This window comes from Mirounga leonina, unplaced genomic scaffold (genome assembly GCF_011800145.1).
Source record: "Mirounga leonina isolate KUSES-001 unplaced genomic scaffold, KU_Mleo_1.0 Mir_174, whole genome shotgun sequence".
Classification (NCBI taxonomy): Eukaryota; Metazoa; Chordata; class Mammalia; order Carnivora; family Phocidae; genus Mirounga; species Mirounga leonina.
Window position 1 is genome coordinate 13,531,255 of NW_023270451.1, and position 25,155 is coordinate 13,556,409.

General features: G+C 35.5%; 1 protein-coding gene across 2 annotated transcripts in view; it reads right to left on the reverse strand.

Moving 5' to 3' along the window:
- The window catches only part of SEMA3D (semaphorin 3D), a 206,428-nt gene that overhangs the window by 123,420 nt on the left and 57,853 nt on the right, over nt 1–25,155 (reverse strand). The window contains exons 1-2 of one of the 2 annotated variants that reach the window (XM_035020476.1): nt 16,386–16,452; nt 14,522–14,707 (exon numbers count right to left, since the gene is read on the reverse strand). In XM_035020476.1, the coding sequence (XP_034876367.1) occupies nt 14,522–14,672 (151 nt within the window). In that variant the 5' untranslated portion in view covers nt 14,673–14,707; nt 16,386–16,452. Of the gene's footprint in view, nt 1–14,521; nt 14,708–16,385; nt 16,453–25,155 lie in introns of those variants that run through there. The other variant, XM_035020475.1, reaches the window with a different exon arrangement.

Sequence of the window (25,155 nt, forward strand, 5' to 3'; positions counted from 1 at the left end):
CGCCTGACTTTCAGTTGGTTTTCTGAGGCTTGAGATCATATGAAAAGATTTTGGTTACCAAGATAGCTCCCTTCCACCTATCAAAAACACAAATTATTCTGTTTATGTACAGTCTCCATAGCTAGCTGCTCAAACAATATCAAATATATAAAGAAAAAATATTTAAATGTAAAATCCTTACAAAAGACTACTTCAAAATGATAGGTATTTGATTATCTTTATACTTTCCTAAGTGAGAAGTCCAGCCCTGTCTTCTTCCTTCAAAAAAAAAAAAATCAGATTATCGTTTGCTCTTTTGCAATGGAATATTGAAGATCATTCTGCTCGTTAGGTATTAGAACATTATCTATGTCAACAATAAATCAGATGGTACCATGTAGGGAAACATAAATTAGAAACAAAGCCTATTATATCATCAGAGGTTTGTTCTTGCCAGGACAGGATGTGCAGTAGAGTGTGGCAATTTTACACTGTCACATTTCCATCGACATCCAGGCTTTTGAAACACAGGTTTATTCTTAATTGGCTAGCTTTCAACAGCAGATGCTTTATATAATCCATCACATGTGAGAGTCATAATTTATGATTATGATCCTTTTATATTCTTACTTTGAATTAGTTCTTTAAAATTCTCTAAAGCTTTGCTATGATAATTTTTCCCACTGACCTATAAATAAAGACTAACGTTATAAGTACCTAGTATCTTTCCAGAAAAACAAGGTTATAATAGAACAAACTTCCTCAGAAGTAGTTGACAGGATAATTCCGGGAAGACTGATTCTACTGTGACAATTATTTTCTTAACTCCCTTCATAGCCTTGAGATTTTCTCACTGTTTAAATTTTAAGGAATGTTTAAAATCAAGACACCATGTCACAAACGAATATGGACTGGTTTTCAATCAAGTCTGTAAATTTAATTTTTACAAAATCAGAGGGACATACCATAAAATACCACCTACTATGGATTCTAAATAGCAAGGCAAATATGATAGGAACAAATAATTCCTCAAGCTAAGATCACGACAAATTAATGTACAGAGCAAAGAGCTATGAGAATAACTTTTAAAAAGGACAATATTCTCTAACAACATTACTTTTTAAAATTAATTATATTCGTCAAAATTAAGTATATGCATACCAAAAAGTAACATTAAAAGGCGTAGGTAAGGCATCTGTCTCCTCCTCTGTCCACCTCCAGTCTAGTCCCCATAATAAAACATTTAGTAGTTTACTTTCTATTCCTTTTTATATTTCTTTTTTTTTTAAGATTTTATTTATTTGTCAGAGAGAGAGAGAGAGAGAGAGGCAAGCAGAGGGAGAAGCAGGCTCCTTGCTGAGCAAGAAGCCCGATGCAGGACTCGATCCCACAACCCTGAGATCATGACCTGAGCCGAAGGCAGACATTTAATGGACTGAACCACCCAGGTGTCCCTCCTTTTTATGTTTCTAAATAATATAAATATACTACTATCTTTTAAAACATTATTTTCAGACATTTTCATTAAATTCCCATTTACAGAAGCTGAGAATTTTAGCTTTCTGATGCCAACTCTTTCCCTCCAACCAAGCTCCTAACATTATAACATGCCCATTTTCATGAGAGCTGTATTCAGTGATTCCATTATTATTGCAATGTAGATATTCTTCCCTACTGAGAAAAGTAGTTTTCTGATTATACTTACTTTCTTGAAAAATACTGTTGCTTTAATTAATAATTTCCCAGTTTGTGACATTTGCTTAGTTTTAAAATCATGATCAAATCTTTCCGCACTTTCTGAAAAGTGCCTCCATAAAATTTTCATATGATATTCTATCAGATTATTTTTTGGTTTTCTCCTGGAGACATCTCTACCGGGCCCTTTCTTCTTCTCCCTACAAACTAGATTGGCTGTTCTCTCACCTGAGAGACAGCTTTCTCAAACTTCCTTCTACCTCTCTCCTATTATGAATCCAGTCTTTCCTAGATCCTGTGTCTTCCTCCCTGATTTATTTTCTTAACTTTGGTGAGCACATCTCCAGAAGCTTCCGAAGAGAGGGTGACTGAGACTTAAATTTTTGAAACTTTCCATGTGTAAAAATGCCTCTAATTTACCCTTATTAACAGGTGGGCTAACTACAGAATTCTGGGTTGAATAGCATTCACCCTCAGTGATTTGAGGCACGTGAACACGACGTTCTGGGTTTCAAAGTCATGATTGAGAAGTCTCATGTCATCGTATCCCCAGCCTTTGAATATGTCTTGATTGTTTCTGGAAGTTATTTGAATCACCTCTTCACTCTTGCTATTATGAAGTTTAAAATAATTGGACTGTATATGTCTTAGGTTTTGTTTGTTTTTGTTCCTGTTTTTCATTTACCATGCTGGGCACTCAGTGTGACATCTGATCTAAAATTTAATTTCCATTGATTCAAGAAAATTTTAGTTTGGTTTTTCATTCCCAACAAACAGATGTCAATTACCAGTAGAATTTTTCTCTAGATTTTCTACAGAAAAGGTCCTCTATTTACATGCTCAAGGAAGATATTCCTGGTAGAGGTGTGCAGAGACTATGCATTAAAATATGCGCACAGACTTCCAAGAGGGGGATTAAAAACACAGTCATAGAATAATGTTTTCCTGAATTTCAAGCCATATTCATAGGGCATAAGCAATGAAATAATGTTTTCCATTTATAGTTTCCTATAATTGTTTTTGTCTCACAAATCGCTAGATCTCTGCTGATGAATTTGAAATAGACACCTAAAACCACACTGCCTCTCTCAAATCACAGTTCAGAATTTCCAATAGCCTGCTTCATACTGTCGTTTTCCCCTAATCAACTGATCTTACTGAGTTTAATGACTTAATGACATGACTTAGCTCCCAGGCTGAAAAAATCAGAATCCTAAAGTGTTCCTTCCTTGGTCCCTTACTCTTTTTTCCTGTATTTAAATAATTGGTACTTCTAAGTCTATTTCACTTCCCTCACACCAACATCCAGCTAAATTTAGTCTTACATATTTGATCATGCAAATTTTCTATTCTTCCTTCTCAAATATTTATTCCTATTGTCAGCCAAGCCAAGATCCCTATTACTCCTTCTCTAAATTACTATAACTGGCTCATAAACAACTTTGTTCTATGCCCTCCTCCCTCACCAATCTCTACCACATGATGCTGTCTATTCTGTTTTTTCCTCCTAAATCACAATTAAGTTAGGTCAATTTCATGACCAAAATCCTCCAATGCCAATATATACTTCATTCAATAAAGTCTGAGTTTGGTCCAATGTTCAAAGTTCCATTTCATACCCAATCTTATTCAAAATTCTTCAATGGCATTCATTTCAAAAAATGTCTTAATCCTATGGCATTAATATATTTGCAATTATTTTGTCCCTTAAAAAAAACCTAGAAGCCCTTGCAGATAAGAATAATGTCTAAATCAATGCTGTAATTCATCACCACTTCTTGTACATAAGAAGTCTAATAAACACTTAACTAACAATTTTACAAACTAGTGATTCTTATGTGTGTTGGTTTACCTACCTTCCATCTAAATCAGAATTTATTACAGGCTTATTAATAATTTAGGGAGGTTAATGTGCCATTAGGAGACCCAACTGTGGCTCTAATGTTTTGCAGTCATTAAAGGTTCCTATTGTTATCTCCAAATGCTTGGGGGTGGAGGGTGGGGGGCGGGGAAAGAGAAGGAGGTCTGAAACAGAACACTCTAGAACAGGGCTTCTTAGGATTTAACATGCTTTCAAATCAGCTGGGATTCTTGTTTCTCATTTAGAAGAGGGTGAGGGGCTGAATTTGTTCATTTCTAACAAGCTCCCAGATTATGCTGATGCTACGGATCCTTGAACCAAATTTGCAGTAGAAAAGCTAAAGTGCAAAGTGACCCCACTGCACTGAAGAGAAGAGCTGGACCATTCCCTCTTCTCCACACTAGAGTTCCTTGCAAACACTTCAGGCATGTGTTAATTTATGCAAGATGGCCAGATTGTGTTTTTTTTCCTTTACAATTCTACGTTGGTCAAATCTGCACATCCCTAACTTATTCTAAATTAACCTAACTTAAATTATAACTAACTTAATTGCTATAAGTGATAAATGACCTGCTTAGTTTAAATCAATGACGTGTGAACTATTCGCCCTCAGTTTTCTCTTACAAAGAAGGGAAATACATATACTTAATATGCGTTAACCTGGAAGGAAGATGCAAAATGACAAATAATGATTTATTCTTGACTTTCAAGTAAATTTCCTGTTACTTGCAGCAGCAGAAATCCTCCCAGAGTTGCCTAAAAATAGCTGTATTTGTTAAGATCTTCCATTTTTACATCAATTAATTCAATAACCTATTGTTTGACTCTCTTTGAAGCCTGTCATAAAATTCATTTTGTGCTTTGTAACATTCAAGGAGCTTTCCCTCTTTTAATTTGATCCTCAAGGAAAACCAGAGGATTACCACTGTTTTCCAGATGAGAAAACCTAGATCGGAAAGAGCAAATCATCGTTCTAATGAACAGTACATGCCAGAGAAAGAGCTAACATCTAGGTCTTCTGACTTGAAGCCCCGTCAACTATTACAGTATATTTTATATTTGAAAATTTAGCATTTACTTAGAAAAACAAGATTCTTTTTCAAAACACTCTACTTACATTTTTACGGAATGTACCCACAGACAAATTCTATTGCTTCTTCCAGTTCATCATGCCACTGGGATTACTGAAATATTTATCTTATTTTCTAGACCGTGTCTGGTTCACTGTGACTTCAGTCAAACAAATCTCTTTATGAGTATCTTTCTTTGGAAGTAAAAAAGCACTTAGTTCTAATTTATGCCTCTTTTTAATTAATAGGATTAAATCAGCATGTTTAAAGGACTCTTACAAAAGTGCAAAATATATATTACTAGTTCTTGAGAAGCAGAGAGGCAATTTGTCAAATTTTCTATGAAAAACAAAAGACATTCATTTTTAAAATTACCTTAAATTTTTATTTTTACACATGTGTTGAAAGAATCTCATTGTAAAAATTCCTTTAATAAGACGCAAGGAATTAGAGTCAAATTTTAGGTAAGTGAAGTCCTAAAACAAGCAGTTGCATATACAAAATTTTATCTCCTTAATAATTTATGGAATTAATAAACCACATATAACATCTGTTTAAAAGGAACTTTTTTAACTGAAAAAGAGATGATGGGTGTAATCCCAGAAAAAAAAATTGTTTTTACTTAAGCAATGACCATTCTAATGTCCCCTCCAGGTTTATGCATAGCCAAAGACAACCAAAGTGTCTCATGATGTTGCTTCTCTTTCACCCTGCCCAGAGGACATTGCTGAACTTTGTAGACCTCAGTGATTTTTATATTATCTTCTTAATTCCAAGAACGTTTTTTGTGTGATATTTCTATGGTAATATTACATCGTATGTTGTATCTTACATTATTGTGTAATTTCCATCACTTTGTGAACCTCCACAATCAATGTTTAGAACAGTGCTCAAATACAGTGTTAAATAGATTTTAATTATTACAAATTAATAGGGTTAGATGCAGACAAACTGTAGTATAAATACCATTGACCTGAAAAGCAGGAGACTTGGATCAGTGTTTTTGTTTTTTTTTTTTAATTATCTCTTACGGGACCTTGGGATTATTATTTCACCTTTCTGGAGTTTTCTTTCCAAATCTTTATTTATCAATTTTCTTAACATATACACTACTTAAAAACTGTATCACTCGGGGTGCCTGGGTGGCTCAGTCGGTTAAGCATCTGCCTTGGGCTCAGGTCATGATCCCAGGGTCCTGGGATCGAGCCCCACATCGGGCTCCCTGCTCAGCAGAGAGCCTGCTTCTCCCTTTCCCTCTGCTGCTCCCCCTGCTTGTGCTCTCTCTCTTTCTGTCAAATAAATAAATAAAATGTTTATTAAAAAAAAACTATCACTCTATCAAACTGAACACATTCCTCCTTAAACATAGTTTATCTGTTTGACCTCTCTTTCCATCTAGACAATAGCTGACACTGACAATGACCCAGATAAGAGTTCAATATGCATAATAAGCCAGTTTCATTAATATTTGTTCTAAAAGTAGCCTGGGGCACCTGGGTGGCTCAGTCAGTTAAGCATCAGACTTAAGTTCAAGCTCCACACTGGGCTCTACGCTGGACAAGGAGCCTACCTAAAAAATATAAAATAAAATACAATAAAATAAAATAAAATACATAAAAGTAGCCTGTTTTTAGAGAAAAGAATGGAGTTTCATCAATATTTTCTTTAGTAAGGTATGGATTATCCCACATCTCTCCTGAATCATGGATTATTCTCTCCTATATTATTTTAACTAGAATATAAATATGGTGTTATTTACTTCATGAAAAAAAAAAATCTCTTGATTTTATTTTCCTTCCAACTACTACTGCCCATGTCTCCATTACAGGAAAAACCCTTGAAAGAATTATCTATAATTGTCTACAGCCCCTGAGCCCATGCTTTTTAGTATCCAACCTAATTGTGCCATGGCTCCCACACTCAAAGACACTGCCTTTATCAAGGTCAACAGTGAACTTTTGTTGTTGAATTTAATGTTAATTTTTACTTGTTATCTTTGAAGACACATTAGCTGAATATGACACTGCTGATAATCTCTTTTCCTTTGCTTTCTTCATTGACTTCCTGTGCACTAAAACTCCTGATTTTTCTCCTACATTATTTTTCTGGGCACTTCTTTTCAGTTCACCCTGATGCTCATCCTTCTTTTCTCTACTTTCCTTGCTTGAGAGAATCCCAGAACTCAATCCTTCAAATTTTTCTACATCCCTCAGTTATCTTATAGAGTCTCATGGATTTAAAAATTTCTATAGGCTAACTGCCAAATTCATATCTCCAATGATATGTTGCATAAACTCTAGCAATTATATACTCAAATGCCTTCCTGGCATCTCACTTAGACATCCAATAGTCTTGTCTTCTCAAGCAAATATGTCCACTTGATTTTCCCCCCCAAATCTATTTCTTTCACAGTCTTCACCATCTCAATTATTGGCATCTCCATCCTTAAGTTAAAAACAAAACAGAACAAAAGATGGAGTCAGAGTTGACCCCTCTATCTTTTACTTCATATCCTACCCATCAAAAAGTCCTATTGGCTCTACCTACATATCATCCTCTTCTCCTACCTCCACTGCAACTGGTCTGGCCCACAGACCATCATTTCTCACCTGCATTATTACAACATGTCTGTTTCCCTGAATTCTCCCTTTCAGTGTATTTACAACACAGAAACCAGAATGATCCTATAACAATGAGTCAGATTATGTCACCTGTGCCAAAATTTTCCAGTAGGATTTCCATAACACTCAGACTAAAAGCCAATGTTTTAACAATGACAACAGTGGAAGGATCTAATCTTTTTCCCCCCTCTTATTAACTCTCTGATTTAGTCGAACTTCTTTCCCCCATCCAACTGTTTTTCAGCCATACTGTCTTCCTTAGGATCCTTAAACATGGCAGACACATTTTCACCTCATAACCTTTGCATTTGATGTTCCTTTTTTTTTTTAAAGATTTTATTTATTTATTTGAGAGAGAGAATGAGAGACAGAGAGCACGAGAGGGAGGAGGGTCAGAGGGAGAAGCAGACCCCCCGCTGAGCAGGGAGCCCGATGTGGGACTCGATCCCGGGATTCCAGGATCATGACCTGAGCCGAAGGCAGTCGCTCAACCAACTGAGCCACCCAGGCGCCCCTGATGTTCCTTTTGCCAAAGAATGTTGCTTTCCCAAGTATCTGCATGATTTGCAACAGCAATTTCTTTAAGTATTTGTGAAAACATCACTCTCTCAGTGAGTTCTTTTCCTTACCACCACACTTGACTACCATACCCCCACCATTCTCTAGCTAACTTTCATGATTCGTTTCTCTCCATAGCACTTTTCATCTTCTATTTTGCTATGCAATGTACTTATGTATGATCTGCCTTTCTATATCAGCATATAAACCACATGATGACAGGGAGTTTTGCCTCTTCTATTTGCTGATATATCCCCCTGTTGCCAGAACAAGGCCAGAAATGTAATGGGCACTCAGAAACTATTGTTATTACCTGTTTACAGTTAAATATCTCATACACAATAAGATTATCCTTGAACTCTTAAAACCACAGAAGCCCAACTGAATAGCCTCAGTTTAGAGAAAATACATCTGGGAAAACAAGTGACTCCATTCAAATATGGCACATTTACCAAAATTAAACCATCAATGACTTGCTTTATAGAAAAATACATGTATTACATGAAAATGCTTACTATAAGATTGATAATGCTTCTTCACTAAGTACTTAGGGAGAGGTATTCAGAGCAAGCCAGCTTCTTCTCCCATGAGTTTGACAACAAAAATGCCCACTTTAGATTTCATCATGTGGTCTGAAACCCTGAGTGATTTTACGATACATTTTAACCCACTCTGAGGGCTATCAAGCAATCAAAGACACTACTCTTACCAAGGCCAACAATGATCTTTTTAACTGTAAGGGCTTATTAACTACTAGAAGACCACAACAGTAAAAATACTGGAAAATACCTTTAATAAATTCACAATCTGTGGGTGGTACTTAACTGCAGGAAACTAACTCTAGTAGAAAATGCTTTGGGAGTAAGTGGAAGCAATTTTAATATGTGTTATAAACAAGAGGGAGCTACATAATATTTTTCAAATTGTTTCCAGAAGGAAACCTTTGGTCTGTAACCATTCACTTGGAGCAAGTAATAACATTTCACAAAAAATAATAATTGATAGCATTTATTAAATGCTTACTATGCCAAACACAGTTAGAGGTGCTTTACATGGGTCAACACACCTTAACAATATCCTGATTGGAACTGAATAAATTAATGCATTTAGATTTACTGTTACACTTACTGTGTTACAAATAAGAAAAGGGCAGCACAGAAAATAAGCATCCAGGTATCTCACAACTAGTAGGAACAGTTAAAACCTAAGCAGTTTGGCTTTCTTCACTGTTACATCATGCTGAATCAAGATAATAGAACTAATGTTAGACTAGTCAAATCAAACAAGTTACATGAGTCAAATAACCACGAATCTCTTCCTGAGACACATGCTGCATTTCACAGCTAAATAATTTATAAATAAACAAAAATATACAGATTAATCCACTCATTTCTCAGAAGATTCCAACAAAACAAAGAACTATTCTATTAAATACATTGTTTTAGTTATACAATAGAAGAAAAAAATTTAAAGGTGATTTCAAGTTTTTCTTGTCTATGAAAATACATATAACTTTTGGAGGATCAAAAAATAGTACTTTGATAGTTATTGAGAAGAACATATTGCCAAAAAAGTAATGGTGAAAACTTATATATATTTTTTGTATCTTGATATCTGTGTTCTGAATAATGGTTCCCTCAGGGACAACAGGTGGCAAAAGTGTGGGCCTTGAACTACAGAGATAAAAACACACAACTTAATTTTGCCACTTAATATATGTTTCTTGTTTTGGGGCAAGGCCTTCAGGCTCTGAGTCTCAGAGGTTCTTATCTAAAAAATAGGTTCAAAAACAATGGTTTTCAGGGTATCCTCAAATAGATATAATAAAGTCCAAGTAGGGTCCTTGGAGCCTGTCACCCTCTTGTTTTATATTCTTTTTTTTTTTTTAAGATTTTATTTATTTGACAGAGAGAGACACAGCGAGAGAGGGAACACAAGCAGGGGGAGTGGGAGAGGGAGCAGCAGACCCCACCAAGCACGGAGCCCGATGTGGGACTTGATGCCAGGACCCTGGGACCATGACCTGAGCCAAAGGCAGACGCTTAACGTCTGAGCCACCCAGGCGCCCACTTGTTTTATATTCTTCATAGCACTTCCCACTATTTGAGATGATATTCATTTATTTGTTTACCTGCTCTTTGTCTCTTTATCTGGACAAGAAATTCAAAGAGAACAGTGACTTTTCTTGGGCCTAATGAACAGGTGGTTGTTCCATACATATTTGCAGGATGGGTGACTATATGGTAACTACTAAGTGGGTTAGTTTCCTTCCTCATGTCTAATATGTGGGAGTTCAGTGTTGACAAGCTGGTGTTTTATGGGTTTACTGTGATTCTTTGAGATAGCAAGAGTTTTAGGGTGAAAATATTCAAATGGAATTGATAGCTGAATTCTCTTTATGCCAGGTTCAAAAGGATGTGATAAGAAAAAAGACTATATGTATGAGATATATGCAAATGCATGTATCCTATATATACATATGTGTAATATATATATAATAAGCCATTCACATGTAGATTAGTATTAAAATCTAAAATTAGGAAAGGAAAGAGAAAGGCTAAATAGACTATGCAAAAAAGAAAAAAATATGAAAAAAACCCTACAATTCATCATAAGAAATGAGACTTTGTATATTAGTTAACTTTCATTTTTTTTCTCCTGTTCCAAAGTTTTTGTCCATTTCCTCTTTATGTTACCTATGTCACTTTCTGGTTTTTCAAAAAAATAATCTTGCAGATATTAATGATTCCTGGGAATAAATATCCTTAACCCATATGAGTTCCTTTGTGATGATTATGAAATACAGAATGTTTACACTACTACGGGACTGAAATAGGTCATCTCTCAAAAGTTACTTTTATTACATCTGAAGTATAAACTGTCCACATGACTGTGAGAAGCCCACCTTGTCGGGCAAAATATATATAATAAACTTAAAACATGAAATCCAGAAATATAGAACATTCTGATCTTCAAGGTTCCTTACTTGTTATTCAAGAAACAGATTCAGTATGCACACATGTGCAAGAATTCAAAATATGCAACTGAAGGGAAATCTCTTTGCAAAACAATAGAACCAAACAAGCTCCTGTGGATTCAGAGGTTCAACACTAAGTCTTTATCAAAGAGCATTCTTTGCATAAAATGGTTATTATATTTTCTGTTGGCCTTTAAGAAATCCCTCAAAATAATCTTGCAGCTGTTCAAAGTAGCCAAATCTACTGATACTGGCTGCATCTCTGGTCAGCATCTAAGGAAGCATGAACCACGGAAAGCAAAGCAAACAAAGCTAAGTCTGTGACCATAAAAATTATTTTTGAAAACAAAATTAATTTTTCACTTTAGCTGATTTTTCTAACCTCACATTCTGGCAGTGTTTTAATGCCCAAAGCACAAACTTTAAGACTCTTCCAAAGCTATCTAAGCAATGGGTGGTACTGGCTGATCTCAATTCATTACTCAGGATCAGGAAAGAAGGAAGATGCCAAGAGAGACTTACGATCATTATCTCAGAAGTAGGAATGTGGTATCCAGGCACTTTTTGTCACCATAACCCCAAACTGGTAGGGATTTTGTATGTCATAACTATATATTCCATAATAGCCCACTTAAAAATAGTAGGATTTGACCTACTTTCCTCCAAAACTTTCAGATACGATATAGACAAGGTGGACAGGGAAGCTGTTCACATGCTTGGAAGTGGATGGGAAATGTGGACGTGGTAGGGCTCAACAGATGATTTCCAAAGAGAAGATGCCGTATTCTTTAAAGTGGAAAGAGGAGTGCCCTGTAAGGGTTGTGAATACTTCTCCTAGCAAAGATGATTACTCTATTATTAGCATACAATCTGTAAATTAATAGCTAATGGTAGCTATGGGGAACTCATAGGGGTGTGTGTGTGTATCTTTTGAGGGTGGGTCAGGAGATATTTGTAATTCCTATCCTGCATTCAATCTTTGCTACTGCTTACCAGACTTTGACATGTAAATTACCTAAATGTAGAGAAAAACCTAAAAAATACAACACTGAGAAAGTATAATATAAGAACCATCAAAAGAATAGTTCTTACTGCATTTAATCCAGCACTTAATTAACCAGTTCCCTTTTTATATAAGCACTAGATGCTGAGAGGAGTGACAGTCGATACAGAAATAACTAAAACAAGATTTTGAACTCATAGGGTTGATTCCAAGTCCAAAAACACATTCATACAAAAACAAAACAAAACAAAACAAAAAAACCTTTAACTACATGAACTAACTAGTAACAGCTGTACGGAATGATTAATGATGTTTTTCTCAATCTGTAGAGATTGATTTATTTTTCCAATGATCAACTTACCACATTGGGGTTAATATTTTACAGTCACTTGTATGAAATTATGATTATGAACTCAAATGATCACAATGATAATCTACCTTTTTCCATACATTTATCCAAAGGCACAACATCTTACAAGTCTGTAGATCTCTTTTGGCCACCCAGTGATCTGAAATAGAGCATGTGTCCTTCTTCAACTCTTAACTCTGTTAATTTTGACAACTGAAAATTATATCATCAGTCAAATACAAGCATGGTGCTTCTGTAAATGTTAAAGTTCACTCTGGTCGTTAAGTGCATGAAGGAAGAACTGCTAATGACCAGGACCTAAGAAACAGGATCAGGCACCTGGGCCCTATGCAGCATGAGGCTGACTCAGGCGCTGAGCCATGACCCAATCTGAGACCCTTGGCAAATATCTCAGTTTCTCAGTACCTCCACATCCTCACGTAAGGGAAGGGGATGATAATAATCCCCACCATACCGGGTGGTGGTGAGGATGAAAGGACAACACACAGTTCTTTTTTTTAAGATTTTATTTATTCATTTGAGACACAGAGATACAGAGAGAGAGAGAGAGCATGAGCAGTGGGAAAGGCAGAGGGAGAGGGAGAAGCAGACTCCCGGCTAAGCCAGGAGCCCGATGTGGGGCTCCATCCCAAGACCCTGAGATCATGACCTGAGCTGAAGGCAGACGCTTAACTATCTGAGCCACCCAGGCGCCCCAACACACAGTTCTTATACCAATGCTCCACTCATAATGAATCATCAGTGACTGGTAACTACTAAAGTGTCTTTGCGAGCCTGATTTATTTTGCATTGTTCACACGTATCAGTGCAATGCTCTAATGTTATTCATTATATCATAGGAACCAGAGAGCGTTCCCCTTATTTTTTTTTCCCTTCAACCTCTTTAATTTCAGAATTGCTGCATCTCTCTTTCTCTCTCCTTTTCTCATTGTTTGGAGTTTAATATTTGTTTTCTGTTCCTTTTCTTAAGGTGAATTTTGAATACAGGCAAATGAACAAATCTGACTTTTGCATATGACGGGTTGTGAAAAATCCACATAATTGAGTAATCACATCCCTTACCAGGATAGAGAACTCTTCCATAATCTCGGAAATTTCTCCCTCATATGTCTTGCCTGTTAATCCTCCCCTCAACCACACAGAGGCAACATTCTGTTTTTCCTTTTTCACCTGTTTTAAAAATCCTAGAAAAATATAAGAACTCAAAAATAATACATTGCCCTAACTCTTTAATTCATGAGATATAAATTCCAAACAAAGCCAACATATGAAATGTGTAATGGATTGTATAATGCTAATTCCATTTCCACTTACATTCGACATCAAGTTAGGTTTTATTATTGATATTTCATTTGAGTTCAGAAAGTAACTTGTCTTAAAGATCAGAGGATATTAAAACTGCAGGCATAATTTTTTCCTCCCAAGTTCAGAATAAAGGAGTATAAGTCTCCTACATTCCTCTCATTACTTGAAGTATTAAAGAAGCCAAGAAAAGAAGAGAAAAGAAAGAAAAGAAAAGATCTTTAAGCATAAAACTTGGCCCGTTCTCTCTCTCTGTGAATATGTCTATCTATACACACAAACATACACATACATAAGTTGACTAAATATAACTCATATAAACTTTACTTTTATATTAATTTAAACATTTAAAAACAATTAGCTTAGCAGATTTCATTTCTTAAATAGTTTTTCATCTCTATATTTCAAGTCTTTCGCAGGGTCTTTTTTTTTTTTTTTTAAGATTTTATTTATTTATTTGACAGAGAGAGACACAGCGAGAGAGGGAACACAAGCAGGGGGAGTGGGAGAGGGAGAAGCAGGCTCCCCGCAGAGCAGGGAGCCCGATGCGGGACTCTATCCCAGGACCCTGGGATCATGACCTGAGCCAAAGGCAGTCGCTTAACCAACTGAGCCACCCAGGCGCCCTCGCAGGGTCTTTTTAAAATAATAAATATGTATACATTTGAAATCTTAAAGGTATCTTAGTGTGATAATTTTTTTAAAGATATCTTACTGTTTTTAAATATAAATTGCCTTGAACTAGGGATAAAATAATTAGTATAAACCATATGAAATTAATGTATTTCTATTTTTAGGGATTGATTTTTTTTTTAATACAAAACTGATTATAACCAACAGACCAAAATCTCCTAATTATGCTAATCAGTAGTTGATCATTGTAAATAATGAGCTGAAAAGTGTACATGAACACCTTTGGCACCATTTTCCTCACAAAAATAAGAAACAATTGGGTTTTGTTCTGTAATAATATTTTTATTAACTGATGCCAATACTATAAACATTTCACTGAAGTCAGTATGCATTTCTAAATAAAAGAAATACAGTAATCAAAAAGACAATCTGAAAAACATTTACACACTTACCCTTGTAAGTCAGCTTGAGTCGTGGAATATTTTGCTTAGAAGTTCCAATGACTGGAAGAAATAGCATGGTCATGCTTAGTATCATCAAGGCATGAAAAAGGTGAAAGTTGTGGCTCCTGGACTTCGGTCTCTCATTTTTATTAGCAGTCATGATGAAAACAATGTCCTCTTTCAAAGGGTGTTAATCTAAAAAATAAGAAAATAGCTATTAATATAGCAGTTTGTAGATTTTCCTAAATGTACTAAATCATAATTTTCTGAATGTGTATAGATTTTTAAAAAATAATTGCTCCTTCTCTCTTGTTTATCTTGCAAATTGTTACAAAGGAAAGAAATCAGAGTTGAATAATAAAATTCAGGTCTGCCTTTACACAGATGCAGAGATCAAGTCATAACTAAATTTCAACTATTTATGATGATTAGCATTTCTTCCTCTATTAAAGTTTGCTTGTTTGTTCTAACACAAATGCAGAAGGAACCAACTCTTTCTAACTTGATGAGTTCTTTACTTAGATAAGAATACCGGTAGAAGCCCATTCTATCCCCATATCATCCCCGAGGAAAAAGATTCCTAGGCAAAAGCAAATAAAAGCTGTTATTTTCAGGGAGTTAATTTCTTGTTTCTGATATAAAGATGTTTTAAAAGTCTACTTAAGGGGCACCTCAGTGGCTCAGTCGTTAAGCGTCTGCCTTTGGCTCAGGTTATGATCCCAGGGTCCTGGGATCGAGCCCTGCTTCGGGCTCCCTGCTCAGCGGGAAGCCTGCTTCTCCCTCTCCCACTCCCCCTGTTTGTGTTCCCTCTCTCGCTGTGTCTCTCTCTGTCAAATAAATTTTAAAAAATATCTTTAAAAAAAATAGTTTACTTAAGGGGTGCCTGGGTGGCTCAGTCAGTTAAGCATCTGCCTTCGGCTCAGGTCATGATCCCAGGGTCCTGAGATCAAACCCGGTGTCAGGCTCCCTGCTCCGTGGGGAGCCTGCTTCTCCCTCTCCCTCTGCTACTCCCCCCTGCTTGTGCTGTCTTACTCTCTCTCAAGTAAGTAAATAAAATCTTAAAAAAAATAAAAATAAAAAGACTACTTAAAATTGGAAAAATTAGGAATGATTAGGTCAGGGCCACCACTACAAATTTTAGGCCTGGGATGATGCAAGCTTTGGTTGTCTTTTTTTGTTTTTGTTTTGTTTAAGATTTTATTTATTTATTTGAAAGAGAACACAAGAAGGGAAAGCGGCAGAATGAGAGGGAGAAGCAGGCTACCCGCTGAGCAAAGAGCCCGACGTGGGGCTCGATTCCAGGACCCTGAGATCATAACCTGAGCCAGAGTTGGACACTTAACCGACTGAGCCACCCAGGTGCCCCAGTTGTCTTTGTTAAGACATGGAATAAATTAAAACACATATTTCAAACTAAGCCATATAATAATAATTACAAATAATAGTCATTGAATATTTATATGTACCAGATACTTTTTGTTTTAAAGTGCTTTCCATAAATGAAATGACTTAATGCTTTTAAATTAACAAGGAGGCCATTAGACTCAGGCAGCTCTGATGAGGTGGTGGCCTCCTTAAGCAAATGGAAATCTAAGTCTATAAATGCCTCAAAGTCACAAAATCAAAACATTAGGGATAACTAACCACAACCAACCAACTAGGCCTTAGGCTACAGCTAATTCTTTCTTTGCTTCAGCACTTTCTCCACACAAGTCTGTCCCTGACTCCTGAAGGCAAAGCACTGCTAACCACTTCCAGTTTGGCACTATATGACTGGAACCAATTTTTGCTCAAAAAAACTTAAAATTTTAATATGTCTCAGTCTATCTTTTAATAATGCTACTATAGCCATAAAGGATGGATAATTATTTACCTCATTTTGCAGATGAGGAAACTGAGGTATAGAGTTAAATGGTTCTCCCAAGGTCACGTGGCAGATAAGAAGTAGATAAAAATATGTGGTCAGGACTTTAGCTAGAGTTGGCCTCTTAAAACCCTAAGTCTTTGGGTGCTTTTCAATATGGTAGAATCACGTGATCTTCAACTCTTGCAGTCTTCAACTTCTCTTCTTTCTCCACAAAGTTATCACTGTCTTTCTAAGAAATAGACCACAGAAAAGATCTTGCTATGCTTACGTCCAGGCAAGATTCCAGATGTAGTACCTGCTTTAACTTCTGTCCAAATAATTTCTGTGCTTTCTTGGTAATAGCTGTAGCTATAATAAAAAAGTCTTATACTTTAAGTAATTTTCTACTTATTTAATATCAAAATATTCTATGTTTATATGGTTTAGTTTTTTTTTTTTTTTTTTTTTAAGATTTTACTTATTTGACAGACAGGAGAGGGAACACAAGTAGGGGGAGTGGGAGAGAGAGAAGCAGGCTTCCCGGTGAGCAGGGAGCCTGATGTGGGGTTCGATACCAGGACCCTGGGATCATGACCTGAGCTGAAGGCAGACACTTAACCTACTGAGCCACCCAGGAGCACCTATTTGATTTAGTTTTAAGAGAAGGTCTAATATAAGTGAACTTTGTTATGAAAGATCAGCTCTTTAGTAAATATTTATGCATATCAAGGATCTAGCTACTTTTAATCTCAGAAGTTAAGATCAATCTAGGAAAATGAAGTAAAATAAAATTTAGGGATGTATTGATTTATTGTTATACTTGACAAACATTTTAAGGACACTGCAAATTTTATGTTTCTTCATGAAATGTTGAATATGAGTGCTTATTAAATTATATTTTTATATATATTTATTTTTTAAAAATAAATATTTTTATATTATAATAATTTACTTATCATCTTCAAAGATACCTATAGGACTTACCTAACTATTCTGTCTTGTGTGTAATCTGTCCATATTTAATTCTTTGATTTAGAAAATTACTACATATGTAAACAATCAAGGTAATTTAGATACACATTTAAGTGTGACGCCTGGGTGGCTCAGTTGGTTGAGCGTCCAACACTTGATTTCTGTTCAGGTTGTGATCTCAGGGTCCTGGGGTCCAGCATGGAGTTGGGCTCCACACTCAGCGGGGAGTCTGCTTGAGGATTCTCTTCCTCTGCCTTTCCCTCTGCCCGTCCCAACCCCCTCCCACCCCACCCTCGCTCATGCATGCTTGCTTGCTCACTCTAAAACAAATAAATAAATCTTTAAAAAAAGAATATTGTACTAAATATGCCACATATTACATATTTTATTCACATTTACTTGACATTCCTTGAGCAGTATTAATTAGATATAATTTGAGAGAAAACAAGAATGTCCTTCTGACCAAAAAGATCTATTCCATCAGAAGCACTTTATGAAAATTTTAGTTTTTAAAATTTCATTAAGGCATAAAATAAAACCCTAATAAAGTCGTTCTTCAAACAATATATTTAAAATAAATTCTTAAAAAAATAAAGAACTGTATTGTTTTAAAGCTAGTGGGACAAAATGTTTGTTACTGGCACAAAACAGTCACTTTAGCTGGTCCACAGGAAAATTCATCAGGACTAGCTTTAAATTATGTGAGTTTTAAGTTACTCAATCTCTTAAGAAATGAATCTTGCAATTTTTGAATTTGTCATTTATGCCAGTAAAAAATAGATACATTCTTTGACTTACAGGTTCTCCTTAAAAACTTACTACTTTCATGCAAATAAGAACATACGTACAAGAATACATATGTAACAGTCATTAACATCACAGCTAGTCCCCATTTGTTAAGATGAGGAAAAAGATAAGACTCTTTTCTGAAAGAAGTGGTTGATTACATACAAATAATTAAAGCACTATAAAATGATTTCTAAAATCAAGATATTTTTGGGATGCTATGGAAGATAGCTCAAAGGAGTATCATATAGATTTAAGCAAGACAAGGACAGTTTCATGGAGGACAGTGAAAGGAGAATGGAAAGCAAAAAGAGATAGTTTCAGAAGACAGTGATAACTCATTAAGGGTTCTTGAAAAGCCAGAAGCATTTTAGACTTGGTTAGACTGCTATGCAGAGAAGGGATATAATAGCATAATCCAAAAAGATGGAAGAGAGAGATGAACTTGACCTAACTGCTAAATGTGCCTCATGCCCATTCTGGTACCTAATATATTATGACTCGGATAATGCCATTACTCCACACTGCCTTTGATATTAGATCATATGTGCTGATTCTATTCATATGCATCAGTGACTCTAATCCCATTTGCCTGTTCCTTTCATTTTTCCCTCTATCTACATGTTAGCAGAATATGGGTATCTGATTGCAGAAGATCCATAGCCTTGGCATACACACGTGTATTCCTCCACTTATCCTTCCTCCCACTTCCCACTCCCCCCTGCCAAAAATGAAAGGTAAATTGAATATAGAGTTTAAGTGTATTAAACTTCTCATTAGGCTTAGTTTTTCTGAGCTTCTGGACATGTGAAATACTACCTTTTTCTTCATGACATGCAACAATGCATGTAATGTGAATGTATGTTTAGGTACACAGGCAAAAAGAGAGGGAACTTTCCATGTGTGCATTTTATTAGCAATAATGACCTCAGTACAAGACCTTTCTTGGGAATTAATGACCAGTTGGGGTTAATGGCCCTTGGCTATGTATTGAGATATCTACTCCTCCAACTGATCATTAATCGCTAAGACATGCCCTGTGCCTCCAACACTATAACTTAAGAAGATTGATGTTTTGGTTTTCAATGAACAGTAGTCATACTGTTCCTTGAAACCCAACTCATTAATACTGTTAAATAAGTTAAAAATCAAAGTGCTGTTTTCCTTGCTGCATGACATTCTGATAAGTGCATGCACGTGCTGTTACATATGCTAAGGGTGAGAGACAAAATAAAACAAAAATCCTGAAACTGCCGGAACTTTTTTTTTTAACTTTAAATATTTTTCTACTATAAAACAGTCACTCTCCATAATCTGCTGTTCCTGATTCATTGTTTTTCTTCCCAACAATCCTCTGAATTCAATAGTTAATCTTTTAATTGAGGTAATTTATGGGTTAAATGTATAGCCAACAACCTCTCCGCCAATCTATTGATATTTTGCCATCTTCCTTCCAGTGGATGTGGATGTGTGTGTGTGTGTGTGTGTTGTGTACGCGCACGTGTGGGTCCTGCATCTGGGAGGAATTACAGAGAGAAGTAGGTGTGATTTAACCTAAAGTGGGTGGATTTAGTGAATTGCATAGGTTATACTGCAAGCTACTGTCTGTAACAAGCTCGACCTGGAGCCAATTAACTGAATGTAATCTATTCCAGATGTTCACTGGAACAAACAGCACTCTCGGGAATCTTCAGATGTGGAGCCAATGGAGAGTGTTCTGATTATGAGAGATTTTTACACACTGTTCCACTAAATCAGAGATCCAAATGCATAATCTAACATTCAAAAAGGCCTTGTGCCATTTCCCAAGGGAATACAAAGAGTCCAGGACTTACTGGATGGATAGTAACTCGTCAAAAATATTATTTGAGGAGCAAGGGATATAAAATTTGTATGTGAACTTTATTGATTTGCCTTACTTATTTATATTCATCTATTCCAAATGTCATTAAGATAATGTATAATTATGGTGGAAAAATATATTCTATGCATAGGACAAGAATTATAATATACAAGTCTTGACACATAAAAGCCTGAACACTTAGATTTAGGATTGTTTTCTCAGGTGTGTGTGTGTCTGTGTGTGTATGTTGGGAAAGGAGGCAAAGAATCCTTGATTTTTTAATTTATAAAGAGCTATTTGTTCCTCATACCTTCATGGTACACATAAGGTCAGTTGAGACTTTTTTACTCATTCAGGAGACATGAGGAATCATGACCACACCCAAATTAATAGTACTATCTGTATAAGCTTACTTTGGCTTAACTGTAGCTCATATTCTTGAATCACTGTTTGATTAGATGGTTTTTCTGTAGGATACACAAAACTGATAAATTATTAGTAACATGACTTCATGGTAAGGATATGGACAAGAAACCAGATAGAAATTATAGAAGAAACTTGAGAGTCAAAGAGACAATATAGGCAAAAAAGAGAAGCTTTTGTTTGCAGAGGGCTATCTTATATTCCATGGATTGAGTACAGTGATAACAAAGCAGAATGCAAGTGGTATGTATGAAGATCCACCAGGATGGAGCCTGGAATGCTAAAACTTTTATACAGTATTTTATCTCATCCATTCTAAATTTCTCTTTGCATGTTTTCTAATATATATAATATCCTACTACTTTAGCACAGTCAGGGGTATGCAATCACTGCCCAAATGTACAGGACTATCACCAGTGAGTAGAATTTATGGGGCAGCAAATTTTCATTGAAAAATTTTAACCATCCATTAATGGACTTCATTGTTTTAAGATATCATGAATTCCTCAACAATTAATATATTCCCATAGAATCTGAAAGACCATCTGATTTTTTTAGAGATCATGAAAAACAGACTTAACATTTAATTAAATGTTAATTTACCTCCTTACATCCTTATGGATATTTCACTATATACCAAACTAAACATGAATATCATCACTAATCAGCTATAAAGTTGAGCTGAATTCTTTGTAAATAAAGATATATTACAGTAGTTACATTTTTATTTTGCAGGGGTTTAACCACAATGTCTACGTTTCTAAAATACACTGAAAATATATTGTATAAATGCCTGCTCAACAAAGCCCCATTGTTGCAGGTTACTTGGGTTTGCATGTCTTACAGCCTTATACTTATGGCCACACCAAATTATTCAGGATCTCAGCCCTAATGAATCCAGTTCAATAGAAAATAATAGTAAGACTTTAGCACATACAAGTGTAACCTGTTAGGATTACTATCGTGGGTGGCACTTTTTCCTGAACATAACAGTAACAACAAAACAATGCTTGTAAAGGGGTCCTAAAGAAATCAAGTGTCCCTGGGGCGCCTGGGTGGCTCAGATGGTTAAGCGTCTGCCTTCGGCTCAGGTCATGATCCCAGGGTCCTGGGATCGAGTCCCGCATCAGGCTCCCTGCTCCGTGGGAAGCCTGCTTCTCCCTCTCACACTCCCACTCCCTCTGCTTGTGTTCCCTCTCTCGCTGTGTCTCTCTCTGTCAAATAAATAAATAGAATCTTTAAAAAAAAAAAAAAAGAAATCAAGTGTCCCTAAGGTCCAAATTGCTCAAATAATTAACACATTTACAAAAAAAAATAATAAAACACTACTGTAAGTGCCTTTATGCTAATCATCTTCCTTATCCTAAATTTCATATCATTTTGCTACTGAAAGAAGCACAGTTACCATCTCGTAGGGTCAGAAAAAGTACCAATAGCGTAAGGTCTCTCCTTAAATCTGATTAATCCACAATTCAAAGATTTAAGATTTTTCTTTCCAAATTCTCATACTCTAGAGAGTGTTTTAATCAATGTACCTTCTCATGACCAAGATCATCTTATTTCTCACCTTTTAGGATTCTGATATACACTTTGAGAATTATAGAACATTTATATTCTATGGAAATATTTATAGAAATTATAGAATACTTGGCAAATTTCAATGTCTGCCTTTTATATTCAAAATATAAATGTATAAAACGGGATGGTGGGTGGCCCAGTTGGTTAAGTGTCTGCCATCTGCTCAGGTCATGATCCCAGGGTCCTGGGATCTAGCCTTGCATTGGGCTCCCTGCTCAGTGGGGAGTCTGCTTCTCCCTCTCCCTCTGCTTCTCCCCCTGCACATGCTCTCTCCCTCACTCTCTCTCAAATAAATTTTAAAAATCTTAAAAAAAAAGTATAATTATTTAAACGGACTGTTTTCTAAAATTTAACACCTCCACCTCAAATTTTCTGATACTTGACTCTCATGGTTTTAAAAAAAAATTGTTTGTTTTTTTTAATAAATAGATTGTTAAATAAAGCAGAGTAGGAATTATTGCAATTAAGATGGCAAAACAATTGTATTATCTTGGAATAATAAAATAAGAATCAGCCATGTGTTTATTATCGAGAGGATCTTCTAATTTATTTTACTGCTTTTAACTTTAAGGAATGTCATTATTATCAAAACTGAGCAATATTTTGGTAAAGATCCAAAAATTGTAACTTCCTTTCCTGAAATAGACATCTAGTTATTAGTGTAGACATTGAGCTATATGTCCAATAAAGATTTTCCCAGACTTTATATTTATCTAATACTTCTGCTAATGTGATCAGTAAATGGATTTAAATCTTAAACTGACTCTTTAATGATAAAATGTACAAAATATCCTATATACAAACTATTGTAGTATCCCGATGGTCTCTGTGTCATCCGAAATAACCAAGCACTAGGAAACTTGTCTTTCAAGGCAACATTGGTATTTTATTATATTAAAAAATATTATCATCGTGCTTGCTTCAGTAGTGTTTCCTGACCTGCATGGTGGTCCTGGTCTTTACAATTTTCACATGTACGTTACATTTTCCAATTGAAAATATTTATTGAAATAATTAGTTATGTTAAAAAAAAGGAAATGTAAAGAAATTTTTTTATTACTTAATGCATACTTTCTAATAAGACTGTGAAACAGGAAATTCACCATACCCTCAAAAACAATATACAGAGGTTATTAATTGCCAACCTAAAAAAATTATATAAAATCATTTATGTATAGCAAATAGTGTTTAAGTAATTTCTACAGTGAGTCTAAATTAAAACATGGGTTTGCACTATAGTTAATTTAGAATCTCAAGGCTGTAACTATTGGAAACTAGTAAATATTTACAAATGAATTAAGTCATGTTTTAAGACATATAATATAGGATAAATATAAGGATTCTCTGTAAAACTCCTCACTTTTAAATAAACAGACCAAGAAATCCAATCAAATCTACCAGTAATTCCAATATTTAACAGCAAACTTTTTAAGCAAAAAAAGGCTTATGGCAAGAAAAATGTGACCTTGAACTTCATATTCACATAAATTCTCTAGGAATGCATGTACTTTTAAGATCAAAACACTTAAAATAAGTGAAATGACTCCTCTACAGCCCTTTTTTTTCTTAAGATTATTTATTTATTTGACAGAGAGACACAGGGAGAGAGGGAACACAAGCAGGAGGAGTGGGAGAGGGAGAAGCAGGCTTCCCGCCGAGCAGGGAGCTCGATGCAGGGTTCGATCCCAGAACCCTGGGACCATGACCTGAGCCAAAGGCAGACGCTTAACGACTGAACCACCCAGGCGCCCCTATAGCCCTTTTTTTTTTTTTTTTTTAAGTAAAAAAGATGTACTAAACACGTTAACACTACTTGTTTCATCACTATTTAATGAAACACCTTAGGGAAATAAACTTTTCTAGCACCATGAGGCATTCATTCCATCTGCATAGAGAGGAGAGTTTAAATAATTCACTTCATAAATAGCACTACCTGGGAATAAAAATAGGCAGTGTGTGAAAGGAAACTTAGTGTCATACACAGACTTTAGTAACCCAGTCTTCAAAGTAGATTTGAATTTCATGATATTTGAAATTTCGTGACTCAACTGGGCTATATGGGTGATGGGCATTAAGGAGGGCACCTGTGATGAGCACCGGGTTTTATACGTAAGTGATGAATCACTAAATTCTACTCCTGAAACTAATATTACTCTGTATGTTAAAACTAGAATTTAAATAAAAACTAGAAACAAACAAAAATAGATAAAATAATGTTAATGTGATCAATGTTATTTTACTTATTTTTAGCACATTGAATTCAAAACAACTGATGACTATGCAAACAAGGCAGCCTTTCAACAAATAAAAAATTTTCCAGCACTTTTGGCAGTAATAGTTTTTTTAATGATTATCGTTTATATTTTTAGTGACGATGACAGATGTTCATGGATTTCATCTTGGTTTAAAATGTTTCATATGCAATTGTTCCAATCCACGTATTTTTATTTTCACTCAACAGTTTTGAGCTTGGCAGATGAGGAAACTGAGTCAAAGAGACAGTACCTCAGTGGCCAAGGCTTCTCAGTCAGAATCAGATGCAGGGTCAAGTTACCACACACATAGAGCTCCTCCAGGAATGCAGGTGAGGTGGATCGGGGGTGGGGAGGAGAGCCTATCCTGGGGTCCACATTGTCTAGGGAATGTGTCTGGAGATGGAGAAGGGGTCTCAACCCAGTGACTATGACTGCTGGCATGCCCCCAATCTCTCTTTGGCAACATCCAAAAGAACATTTGCGATGAGGACAATGCTCTGTGTCTCGTCCAATATGGCGCAATGATCCCCACATGGCAAGTGAACATTTGAAAGGCAGGCGATCTAGAAACTGGATTTTAAATTTTATTAAGTTTTAATGAGTTTAGCTTTTTTTTTTTTTTTCTTCTCTTGCTGATGTGTAGGTCAGGGGCTAGTCTATCTAATCTAGAGTAGTAAAAGTAGTATTTACTGGGGAGTAATAGTAACCTTAGTTCTGGGATATTAAATGTAAGCACAGAACAAGAGAGGGAGGAAACTTTTTTTTTTCTTTTTTTCTTTCTTCTTCTTTTTTTTTTTCTAGTAAGAAAATCTAGGCATTGACTGAAAGAATTTATAGGCACAATTTATCTGTTTTTTAGTTCTGAATGGAAAACTAATAGAGATCAACCTTAAATATTTCCATTTTCTTTCCCTTAAACTGGTTTGAGTATGATGGTGAC